This window comes from Scyliorhinus torazame, chromosome 12 (assembly GCF_047496885.1).
Source record: "Scyliorhinus torazame isolate Kashiwa2021f chromosome 12, sScyTor2.1, whole genome shotgun sequence".
Classification (NCBI taxonomy): Eukaryota; Metazoa; Chordata; class Chondrichthyes; order Carcharhiniformes; family Scyliorhinidae; genus Scyliorhinus; species Scyliorhinus torazame.
The window spans coordinates 20,796,504-20,809,293 of record NC_092718.1 but is presented as its reverse complement, the minus strand read 5'-3'; the positions used below and the strand labels follow the sequence as shown (position 1 = coordinate 20,809,293).

Below are 12,790 nucleotides of genomic sequence, written 5' to 3'. Positions count from 1 at the left end.
AACTAAACTTTGCCGGAATTCTCCGGTCGTTGTGACTCACTTTTCCTGCAAGCAGTCCACCCATGCCCACAGGGTTTCCGGCGGTGTTGGGTTATTAGAATGGGAAATCCCATTGACAAGCAGCGGGAAAATAGAATTCTGCCGCCAGCGAACGGCGCACTGCGGAGAAACACACAGCTGGGGGAGCGGAAAATCCAGCCTCTTGTATTTCAAATTTATTATTTTCCCTACTCGTTTTTGCCGACCATGAATTAAGACCTCAATGTGAATATAAGATTGTTGACATTCCCAAGAAAAGTGATGAGCAAATTTCTCAAACTGCAAACCCATTGGGTATTAAGATACTTCATGTGCAAATTCCTTCTCTGTGTAAACTGCTGTGATAAATTTACATTAGTCACCCTTTATTGCTCCATTAATATCGAAACCTTAATCTCAGCCATCCCCCTCAAACATACAACTCTGAAAGACAGCATTAGGTGGAACTTTTGAAACAAGACAAAAGCTGCATTATTTTTCCAGTAAAATAGGCTATTGGTTCGAGATTATTTAACTTTCAAACTCTGCAATGTAGACAATAATGGCCATTTGCCAGGACAATTTGTTTACAATTTAAAGTTTACAGGGAGCAAATATTCCCCAATACCAATAAATGTAGAATAATAAGCGGTGTTTTTTTTCACCTTTTGATTTCCTCAAGAATGCAAGGGTTAATTTTGCACCCTTTTACTGGGGGACCCAAACGAACAACGAAGACACACATTAGGCAAACTGCAGTTTTTACCAGGCCATACAAAGAGCAGTTTCTAGCACAAATAAGTATTTTCAGTGTTTTGTGAACCAACCAAAATTGTGTTACTGTAGTTTTCCTCCCACACCTATACAAGTAAAGGCATGAATTTGCACAAAAATGGCGCTTCCTCAAAGCTCGTCGTCTTCACTATAAAGACTAGATGAAGCTGTGCTTACTTCCGGACACCCATAAATTGGCGGGAAATATCACAAGAAACACTTGAAAGTAATTCTCCCAAAGACATAAAAGGATCAAACAAATATTCTGCCCAACACTAATGAGACAATAATCCTGATCGGCACACCAAGATTGCACATTCAACCAGGAAAAATTAAATGCTCTTTTCAGCATTTAACAGGTAATACCCAATTATTATTTTAAAGCTACGAAGAGCAATTAGAATCATAAAAATAAGTACAAGTCAAAATTTTAATTTTAATTTGCATTTTCTGTTACAGCTTCAATCTTAAAACAAAATGGTGGCAAACTCAAATTAATTTTTAAAATGACAACAGGTTCAAATATGGGTTTGTGTATATACATACACACATATATCCATAGCATAAGGGTTTGATGCAGTAAACTACAAATACGTAGATTGTAAATTTGGCCAGTTCACAATATACTGCAAATGAAAACATGTTTCATATAGCTGAAATTCTGAGTTATTCACCCATGGGAATTTACACTGTTATTTTTTACTTATCATTTTAAGATATATTTAAATATTTCAAACTATCAAATGTTTTGAAAGACAAAACTGCAGTTTTACTGCATTTACCCATACTTTCCCCACTCCACTGAAAGTTTACATGGTAAAAAGGTAACTTTCAGACTCACAATTAATTGGGCCAATGTGACAAGCAAATGGAGAGTTAATCTTTTGAACATAAACTTTCATGTAAACATATGTTTTCAGTACAAACTTAAATTGTACAACTCTTTCAAAAAGAATAATGCAAGAGGTGTTTTTGTGTCCAATTCTTATTGTTTTTAATCTTTGATTGAGCGCCTCAACTCTTCTGTTTAGAGAGATTCGGAAGTGAATTTGTGAAGCGATCATTTTGTTAACAATTGCATTTACACTTATTCCCACTCTTTAGTGATTCAGAAATTACATGGCTAATCCAAACTTGAAAAATACCAAGAGCTCTGGAATGCAGATAATTTTGAATTAACTATTTCCCATATACTTATTCTGTTTCCACTTTATCATGGTGCTTGAACATATCCATGAGACTTAACTATAAACCAATTTCTCAGTTAAACTTAGGTGCAAATTTTTTTTTACTACACGTCAAAAAAGCAGCCAATTTGCAACATCTCAGTAGTTTGTGAGGCAAAGATGATTTTGAACCATTTTTACGATCCTCCAATTAGCACAAAAATGGGAAAATGTGCAAGATCAAGGGATGAAAATGAAATTATCAGAAATAAAAAAAGTCACGGTCAAATGACGTAAAAGTAGGGAAGATAGCTGAAAAAATGCCCCCCACCCAACTCTCCTAAAATGCAAGCTTAATGCAAAAATTACAACAAAACCCATTTAGCGTTGAATTAATCACATGACCTCCTCAGCACAACGAGTTAACAAAGCCAACACCCAAACAAAGAAAGCTTTTTGATAAGTCATGGGTCACTTCTGATTTACTTGTATTCAGTAAACAACTTAAATCGATCACAACATATTCACAACTACAACCTTGTAAACTAACACGCTGAAGGTCGTTGTTTATATAAAAATACAAGCATTCCTTCATTATTAACCTTGTGACAAGGTACAGTCATTAGATCAAGATCATTAGTTTTTTCGGAGGCTTGATCTTTGTCCACAATTTTTCACTGAGATATTCTGTAAAACCAAAAATTAAATGTGAGCTTTTTTGAAAAGAGTAACTAAAGGGTTAATGTTGCAGTTTATTTTTGATTTAGGGAATTTATCCAAATAAGGTTTGCAATCGACCACCAGAAGTTTGTGTCTAAATTCATTTCCATTTGAGAGATTAGGACGTATGTAACAGCCAGAGCTACGATAATTAGGGAGCTGCAATTGTACTGCATCACAGCACTAGTTTTCAAGGACAAAGTTCAATTAAAACAGTACTTACTTGTGTACGGTTTTTGTATTCAGAACAAAGGGACAGGTCTTCTTCGATCTCTGGCAATCCCTCGATTTTTCCTCCATCTTTCCACTGTCTGGGGCTTCCTATGTTGACTGCAGACGCCTGAAAAGCAAGTCCCAGCCCCGTTTTAGCTCTCTGGGTGAAAGCCTCTCCAGAGCCATTAGTATGCTCACAGCCTTCCTTTCTGCCATATTGACAGTTCCTCAGCATCAAGGCATCTTTGTGAGTTACTAGTAATAACTGAGTTACGCAGCCCGCACTGCAGGCTCGCTCCTTCCTCCTGCTTGGCCGTGCTGTCGAATGCTCGCTGGAGGTACCTGTGCCTTCGACCAGCTGCTCTTCCTCGCCCTGTATGCCCACAGCTTCTCCGCCACTCCATAATGGGTGTGAACAGACAGTTCTTCTACTTTCACCAACATGGCCTTCTTGCAGCACAACTTCCTCCAGCCGAGGCATTTTGGGAAGGGAAGGGCTACCTTGGTGCTGATTGGATGTGATGCTGTTGACCTCACCGTTTTTGCATGCCTGACTGCAGCTGCTGCGAGTGGCAGTTCTTGCAGCAGAGGACAGGCTGGCTGGCGGTGCAGGGCTGAGCAAGGCAATTCTTGCAGCCGAGGATAGGCTGGCTTGCGATGCAGGGCTGAGCAGGGCTGCTCTTGCAGCAGAGGACAGGCTGGCTTGCGGTGCAGGGCTGAGCAACGCTGTTCTTGCAGCAGCCGCATGTCTTTTGAGCACTTGCAGATCAGCCGCGCAGAACTGGGCATAGATCCTGTTAGAACAGCCGGAAAAAACACAAAAATCCAATTACCAATGAAGTACACTCAGACAGAGGCTGCATTTTTGTTTTGCAAAAGAGCTCACAGCTGAGGCTAAAATGGAGCCAGCAACAAAAGCGAAGCTGTAGTCGAAACCCGACAGTTTCAGTAACCACAAAAACATCTGCTGCAGAGAGCTACCCCGCCCTCCAACGCTTGCAGCGCAGACCAATCACATTCCCCAGCAAATCCCCAAGGCTTGATAAATGACGTGCATTGCAGATAATAGCCACTAAATGTGCCGTGGTTCTGAAGCGAACAAACCCAGGAAGGGCATTTGGACATTTCTCTACACTGCAGTTTGTTTTAATTAATTTTACGTCGCACTTTAAAAAACAGTGACACTGGAAAATTCACATTTCAGATTCTAGCCTGTTACAAAATCTCACTGTTCACCCTCCCAACGACAGCGAAGCATTCGCTTTCAGCTCAATCCCTTCCCAAATCCTCTCCCATCATGCCCGACAAGACATGCCACGTCGACAGGCTGTAATGGAAAAATACTGCAGAGCTGCTTAAAGGGAAACTTAATTCTGGACAAGTTCGTTTTCCCACATTTGTGTGGGGAGGGAAAACTTCTTCCAAGTGCACTGTTTATTCCAATGACAGTCGTGCTTTCATTTCGCTTTCCATTAAAAAAACCACAGGCTTCATACAAACGTCAAATCTATAGCCGGTTGAACAAGTATGTTTTCACCACGACTTGGGTACAATGGCGGTGCATGGTTCATATAATTATATAACTGGGTATGGTGTGGATGAGCGAGACTCATTTTTCTTCATGATCATTTGTACAGTTGAAGATTTTTTTCAAAATCATGTTTTAAACAAGCCTAGCCTAGCATTCACAATTGCAAGGTAAAATAGTCAAGATTTATCAAATTGTTCAAGCACATATGAAAAACAGATTTCTAAAACAGCCATCAACTTTACATCCTAAATCATAGATCATATCATGGAATTTACAGTGCAGAAGGAGGCCATTCGGCCCATCAAGTCTGCACCGGCCCTTGGAAAGAGCACCCCATGCCTCCACCCTATCCCCATTATCCAGTTACCCCACCTAACCTTTTGGGCACTAAGGGCAATTTAGCATGGCCAATCCACCTAACCTGCACATCTTTGGACTATGGGAGGATACTGGCGCACCCCGAGGAAACCCACACAGACAAGGGAAGTGCAAACTCCACACAGTCAGCCACCCTAGGCCGGAATTGAACCCGGGAGCCTGAAGCTGTGAGGCAGCAGTGCTAACCACCGTGCCGCCCCAATGTTCTACCTCCTCTCCTGAAAGAGAGACAAGAGCAATAGGGTGAGCTTATTCCCAATTTCCCAGAATTATTTTTTAAAATTTGCGTGAGTCTCACCCCAACACAAAGATGTGCAGTGTAGGTGGATTGGCCACACTAAATTGCCCCTTAATTGGAAATAAAATTAATTGATTCATGGGATGTGGGCTTCGCTGACTAGGCCAACATTTATTGCCCATCCCTCATGGCTTGCTTTAAGAGTCAACCACATTGCTGTGGATCTGTAGGCCAGACCAGGTATGGATGGCAAATTTCCTTCCCTAAAGGATATTGTAGTGAACCAGATGGGTTCTTACGACAACCAACAATGGTTTCATGGGCATCATTTCACTATTAATTCCATATTTTTACTGAATTCAAATTACACCATCTGCAATAGTGGGATTCAAACCTTGGTCCCCTGGGTTACTTTTTAACAGTGCAAATGACAATACCACTAGGTCACCGTCTCCCTATCAATATCATAAAACAGATTATCCAGCCATTATTACATTGCTGTTTGTGATAGTTTGTTGTGTGCATTTTGGTTGCCATGTTTCCTACATTGCAACGGTGAATACACTTCAAAAGTAATGCATTGGCTGTAAAGAATATTATGAAAGGCGCTATATAAATGCAGGTTTTTCTTTTGGAAGCATACTTCTGCAGCTGAATAGTGAATACTACTGGGCTCTTTGACAACGAGTTGGTTTTTCAACCCTAGAGAACATCAATGTTCCGCCTGTGCTTGCTGGCGATCCCCATGTGTACTTCCAACAAGATAACTGATCACTCACTCATTTTGGGAGCGATAGCTGACCACAATTCTCAGCTTAGATATGTTCAGCCAATTGCTCCACCCATCAGCCAAGTCAGCTGGAAAAAAATATACCAAAACATCAGCCTTTTTGTATCAGATGTTGGACTAGTGAGTATTTCCAGCGCTTTCTCTAAAACAGATGACGTGGTCATTCTCACACTGCCGTTTGTGGGAAATTGCTGTGTGAAATTCACTGTTGTATAACACTACATTTCAACAGTGAAAATACTTCGGAAATACCACATCCGCTGTAACGTGCTTTGGGACGTCCCATGACCATGAAAGGCATGACATGAATGCAAGTTATTTTATTTTTGCCTCCAGAATGCAATTTTCTTTTCTTTCATCTCAATATCATAGCATCCATTTAAAAAGGGAATAGTGTACAACAATACGGCAGAAATCAGATTAGCAGCTGTATTTGGCGACGAGCAGTGTAGACATTGGTTAGACTTTGGTGTTTTTTTCAAATTCTAAACACAGCAACATGTGAGTGACTTCTTCATGGAGTATAGTTCCAATGATGCTGGCTTTCTTCCAGTACCTTGCCCAAAGACCATCTCTCCATATTCTAGCTTTGACAGTAAATGCCACATTATTCTTTTGCCAATCAGGTTTCTTCTGCTGCCACAGCAGTGAATCAGTCCTAATCAAAGTCACAAACGACATCCTGTGTGTGACAATATCCTCAACTTGCACAACTGTCTGCAGTCTTTGATACAATTGGCTACATCATCCTCTTCCAACATCTCTGTTGCTCAGCTGAGTGGGACTGCCTTCACCTGGTTCCATTCTTACCGATCCAGTTGAAGGCAGTGAATCTGTTGCAATGACTTTGATTCCCATCCCTGTGCCTGTTACGCCTGGAGTCTTAAAAAGATTTAACCTTGGCACCCTCCTATTTCTGCTACCCCACCAGAGCTATCAGTCATTGTTTTCATTTATTCATAGAATGTGGGCGTAACTGGCTGGGCCAGCATTTATTGCCCAACACAAATTGTCCGTGAACTGAGTGACTTGCTTAGCTATTTCAGTTAACCACATTGCTGTGGACCTAGATAGGGTACACTTTCAGAGCGTCGGTGAAGGGCAAATGGCCTCCATCTGCGCTGTAGGAATTCTATGGTTCTATGGACACTGCCTTCCTGTGAAAACATATGCTTATGCTTACACATGGACATACATAGGCGCAGGGATGGGAATCAAAGTCATTGCAACAGATGATACTCAGCTCTACCTCAAAAATGACTTAATTCGACTTATATACTGCCTAATTTTGCCAAACTGTTTTGACTTAAGTAGGGTGCTCTTTCCAAGGGCCGGTGCAGACGCAATGGTCCGAATGGCCTCCTTTTGCACTGTAGGGATTCTATGATTTTATGACTACATTTAGTCTTGGATGTGTCTTAATTTCTTGCAATTAAATATTTGGAAGACTGAAGCTGTTGCTTTCAGTCCTGATCACAATCTTTGTTCCCTTGCCCCTGATTCGGTCCTGGCCACCATTTCTGACATAGACTATTTGCAACCTCAGTATCCTGCTTCACTGATGTTACACATATTGGAAGAGAAATAAACTAAATCCCAAATCCCTTTTCCTACTGTCCGTATTGTCTTTTTTTTTTTTTACTGTAAAGGTTGATCTGCTTTTCTTCATCCCCTTTAGCATGTGGTTAATGACCAGCAGCAAACCAATTAAGATTTACTCACGCTCACCCAGAGTCTAAACACTGTGTCAATCACTCAGCACTCATGTGCACATACTCTCGAAAATATGTACAGTTCAAGAGAAAAAGACACTTTTAGAAGTTGTAAGCAAACGAGTGGGTCATAGTTCACGTTTCTAGTTCTTTGTAAGTCTTTGAGGGTCCGGTGAAGAAGGATGTCTTTTCTACTCTTTTATTGTAGATTAGATGAGTTCAGACACCTGGAGTCAGATATCAAAATTATTGTAGGATTCCCTTGAGGAGATGAATGTTCAGCAGGTCATGACATTTAGGTACTCATACCTTTCGTTTCAGGAGGTCCAATTTCTCTACAGGTAGACCTGGATTTAGAAATTAAGCTTGGAAGCTTTCAATGACATGACAATCCCCAGGTTCTTAAAAGGTGAAGATGGCACAGCCTTTTGCTGCAATTGCTGATCCTTTCAATGTCTCTTGCAGATTAGCCAGGACTCTGTGAGTCCTTCAATCAAAACTTATCACCAGCCGGTTTTGGTCACATGACCAATACAGTATTGTCCAGATTGGTTTGTAATCTAAAGCCATCACTACACAATGGGAGATAGATGGTGGTCTTTCACACTTAGCTTGAAGGTAACTGATCTCATCTGCTGTCTTTTGTTCAACTGCAAACTGCAGGAGTCTATTATTTACTCCAAACACAGGATCAATGAACAATGATAACCATGAATTTCACAGTGGTGGTGGTGTCTGGCATGTCCATTCAAAGAGGGACGCCCCACCGTAGATGAGTCAATTGGAACTTTCGGGAAGCTGGATATAGTCTGCAAAGGTCACCTAACCCCTTGGCAGCAACCTTTTGAGGCGGCATGGTAGAACAATGGTTAGCACTGTTCCTTCACAGCACCAGGGACCCTTGTTCGATTCCTGGCATGGGTCACTGTCTGGGTGCAGTCTCTGCACGTTTTCCCCGTGTCTGCGTGGGTTTCCTCCGGGCACTCCGGTTTTCTCCCACACGTTCCAAAAGACGTGCTTGTTTGGTGAAGTGGACATTCTGAATTCTCCCTCAGTGTATCCGAACAGGCGCCAGAGTGTGGCTACTAGGGGAGTTTCACAGTAACTTCATTGCAATGTTAATGTGAGCCTACTTGTAACACTAATAAAATGTTATTATTATTATTAGCACTTTATATACTCCATTTCAAAATATAAAATATAGTTACAGAAGCTTCCACAGGAACATGAAGCTATGACTAAGACATGCCTTCACTGGGCATAACATTGAGCTGAGCTTCAGGCACCATATCTTCTCCATTACAAAGACCACCTACTTTCACCTCCGTAATGATGCCCAGCTGCAGGTGAATCCATCATCTCTGATTTTGTTATCTCAAGACTCAAATTATTCCAATGCTCTCTTGGCCAACTTGCAATCTTTCACTTCTCATAAATATAGGATAATACGAACATATAAATTGGGAGCAGACAGCATTCAGCCCCTCAAGCATGCTCCGCCATTTGATAAGATCGTGGCTGATCTGAATGTGATCTCAGCTTTCCTGTCTACCACCTATATACCCTTTGACTCCCTTGTCAGTTGAGAATCTATCATACTCAGACTTGAAATATTCAATGACCCTGCCTCCGCTGTTCTCTGGGAAAGAGAATCTCCAAACAAAGGACCCTTTCAGGAACAAATGTCTTCTAAATTTCATTTTAAAAGGGAGTCCTATCGGTGTTCCCTAGTTCTAATTTCCCCCTTGTTTCCTCAGGATCTTATATGTTTCAATCAGGTTAAAGTCCAACAGGTTTGTTTCGATGTCACTAGCTTTCGGAGCACTGCTCCTTCCTCAGGTGAATGAAGAGGTATGTTCCAGAAACATATATATAGACAGATTCAAAGATGCCAGACAATGCTTGGAATGCGAGCATTAGCAGGTGATTAAATCTTTACAGATCCAGAGATGGGGTAACTCTTTAATATCCATGCCTTGGTGGATTGGAAGCCAATGTTGGTCAGCAAGCACAGAGGTTATATATGAATGGGACTTGATTTCGATATGGGCAGGAGAATTTTGTATGATTAATGCAGGGAAGGTTCACTCATTTGATTGCAGGGTTGGAGGGGCTGTCTCATGATGAAAGGTTGGACAGGTTGAGTCAGTGTTCATTGGAATTTAGAAGAATGAGAGGTAACCTGATTGAAACATGGTGTGAAGCTGCCGGCGTTGGTCTGGGGTGAGATGTTAAAGAGGTGTGAATTGTGTCAAGCCAGGACTGTTGGTAGGATTTCGCAGGCCAGATGGTGGGGGATGAATGTAATGCGACATGAATCCCAGGTCCCGGTTGAGGCCGCACTCACGTGTGCGGAACTTGGCTATAAGCTTCTGCTCGGCAAGTCTGCATTGTCGCGCGTCCTGAAGGCCGCCTTGGAGAACGCTTACCCGGAGATCAGAGGCTGAATGCCCTTGACTGCTGAAGTGTTCCCCAACTGGAAGGGAACATTTATGCCTGGTGATTGTCGCGCGATGTCCGTTCATTCGTTGTCGCAGCGTCTGCATGGTCTCGCCAATGTACCACGCTTCGGGACATCCTTTCCTGCAGCGTATGAGGTAGACAACGTTGGCCGAGTCGCACGAGTATGCACCGCGTACCTGATGGGTGGTGTTCTCATGTGTAATGGTGGTATCCATGTCGATGATCTGGCACGTCTTGCAGAGATTGCCATCGATGAAGATGAACATCTTGCCAAGGTCATCCCCACACCCCCACTACTTGCGTTCAAACAACCGCGCAACCTCAAACAAACCATTGTTTGCAGCAAACTACCCAGCCTTCAGAACAGTGACCACGACACCACACAACCCTGCCATGGCAATCTCTGGAAGATGTGCCAGATCATCGACATGGATATTTGTTTCTGGAACATACCTCTTCATTCACCTGAGGAAGGAGCAGCTCTCCGAAAGCTAGTGACATCGAAACAAACCTGTTGGACTTTAACCTGGTGTTGTAAGACTTCTTACTGTGCTCACCCCAGACCAACGCCGGCAGCTCCACATCATGTTTCAATCAGGTTACCTCTCATTCTTCTAAATTCCAATGAACACTGACCCAACCTGTCCAACCTTTCATCATGAGACAGCCCCTTCAACCCTGCAATCAAATGAGTGAACCTTCCCTGCATTAATCATACAAAATTCTCCTGCCCATATCCGAATCAAGTCCCATTCATATATAACCTCTGTGCTTGCTGACCAACATTGGCTTCCAATCCACCAAGGCAATGATATTAAAATTTGTATCTTTGTATTCAAATTCCTCCATGGCATCACACTGCAACTTCCTCCAGCCATGCAACACTCCGAACTCTGACCTCATGCACACCTTCTACCTAAATCAGCATCAATAGAGAAACAGTAGTCTACAAACTATTGGGATTGAGGGCGGACAAGTCCCCCGGCCCTGATGGCTTAAATCCTAGGATGTTGAAGGAAGGGTCAGCGGAGATAGTGGGTCCATTGATTATAATATTCCAAAATTCCCTGGAGGACATGGGAAAGGTTCCAGTGGAAGAGGAAGCATCTGCTTGATGGGCTGAATGGCCTCCTTCTGCACTGGAGGGATTCTATGATAATAGAATGCCTCGAACTTGTATTACCGGTGTACAACTAGCCTCATGCCCCACATTTACAATTTGTTCCTGCAGGATGAATGTACACACACGCACACACAAGCTGTGATTACTGATTTACATTACTTGCTTTATAGTTAAGAGGCAAATGATTTCAATATTCACCAACCATAATTTGTATTCTAGAAATCATCAAATATCTAAATAATAATTGACTTGAACATTGAGCACATCCACAATCATGCTTGCAGTTGTCCAGATAATGCCATTCTCCATTCGCCAGGACAAGATCAAGTAGAAACTCCCATTCATTTTAAAAGACCAAGCACTTTTAGATACAATCCCGGCTTTACTACATTCTTACCTCACATTTGTAGGAAGCTAATTGGTCTGTAGGAACTAGTATGCCCCCTAGTACTGTTCACTCCTTCCTGGTAATGTTAATAGATTATATGATGCATGAATAATTTGATCAATCACCAATCTTTGATCAATTTCAAACTTCATGACCACAGGGTTCTTGACAGGTTTTTCCCTATTCTCAGTCCATTTATATTCATGCTGGTATAGCCCAGGATTCACATGGACACTGGAATGAAAAATCAGGTCTACAACAGATTAATAGTTTATAAAATTGTCATTGGCTTTCTAAATTCCTCAAAAGCACTTCACAGTACACTGACCTGGTGTGCTTCTCTTTGATAAATCTAGGGTCATCAAGGTGTTTGGAGGATGGAAACTCACTACATATAAATCGTTCTATAACCAGTTGGTATTTCTGCAGCTGCACCAAACAGCCTGAAATAGAGAAAAAAAAATAGACATTCTATTTCCAGACAGGCAATGCAGGAAATCGTTCAAGAAAGCATTGAAGAGACTCAGGTAATCTAACAGTAACTTTGTAGGAATGGGAAGGAAGTGATCCTGCTGATGAAATTTCAGCTGCGTTTTTTCTTAAGGTTTACAAATTTGCAACAGTTCCATAAATTTATACAATTATTTCTTGTATATATATTTTCAATTTATAATTGTGCACACTTGTACTCATTTTATTGTACACATAGGAGTAAATCAGTTCAAACATTTATTTACTGATGAATCTCCTACAGAATTGTTCATGAATAGATTCAGATCTTAGCTTGGATGTGATATTAAACTGAAGCTCTGTATAATCTAGCTTGCTTCTTTACAGCCACTGTTCAAGAGTCCCCTGTGGAGGAACGATCTGAATAGGCATGTCAAGAAAACGGTAGCTGTAAACTCCTGATGCCTCAGAGGTGTCAGTTATATTTGGTTGTAAATTTCAACTGCATTCTTATTTACCCCCACTTCTGTCTCTTGAGAATGCAATTGAATTTACAGATTTATTGATTTTTCATTTCTTTACAAGTTTTAATATTGAGATGCCATTTATCTTTAAATAACCTGCGCATTGCAAAAAACGTATTACTGTCACTGTAATTGCCCAAGTTCTTACCTATATACGAAGTGTCACTAAAAGCAACTTGGTTCACTTCATCAGAATTGTGCACAATACAGTCCAGTGCACCTGATGTGTCTAGAAGCTGCAAACAACCCGTTTTGGAATTTGCCTGGAAGACGCCAGTCAGTATCTGGAAACAAGTAAAGTA

At 41.5% G+C, this 12,790-nt stretch overlaps 1 protein-coding gene across 4 annotated transcripts in view; it reads right to left on the bottom strand.

The window, feature by feature from the left end:
* ctc1 (CTS telomere maintenance complex component 1) overlaps positions 1–12,790 on the bottom strand; it is an 89,953-nt gene that overhangs the window by 31,253 nt on the left and 45,910 nt on the right. For all 4 annotated transcript variants that reach the window (XR_011933861.1, XM_072470512.1, XM_072470511.1 and 1 more), the window contains 3 exons: positions 12,637–12,772; positions 11,843–11,957; positions 2,902–3,685 (listed from right to left, as the gene is read on the bottom strand). Coding sequence is in view for 3 of the 4 variants with exons in the window: in XM_072470512.1 (XP_072326613.1) it covers positions 2,902–3,685; positions 11,843–11,957; positions 12,637–12,772 (1,035 nt within the window). In the remaining variant the exon portion in view is untranslated. The remainder of the gene's footprint in view (positions 1–2,901; positions 3,686–11,842; positions 11,958–12,636; positions 12,773–12,790) is intronic.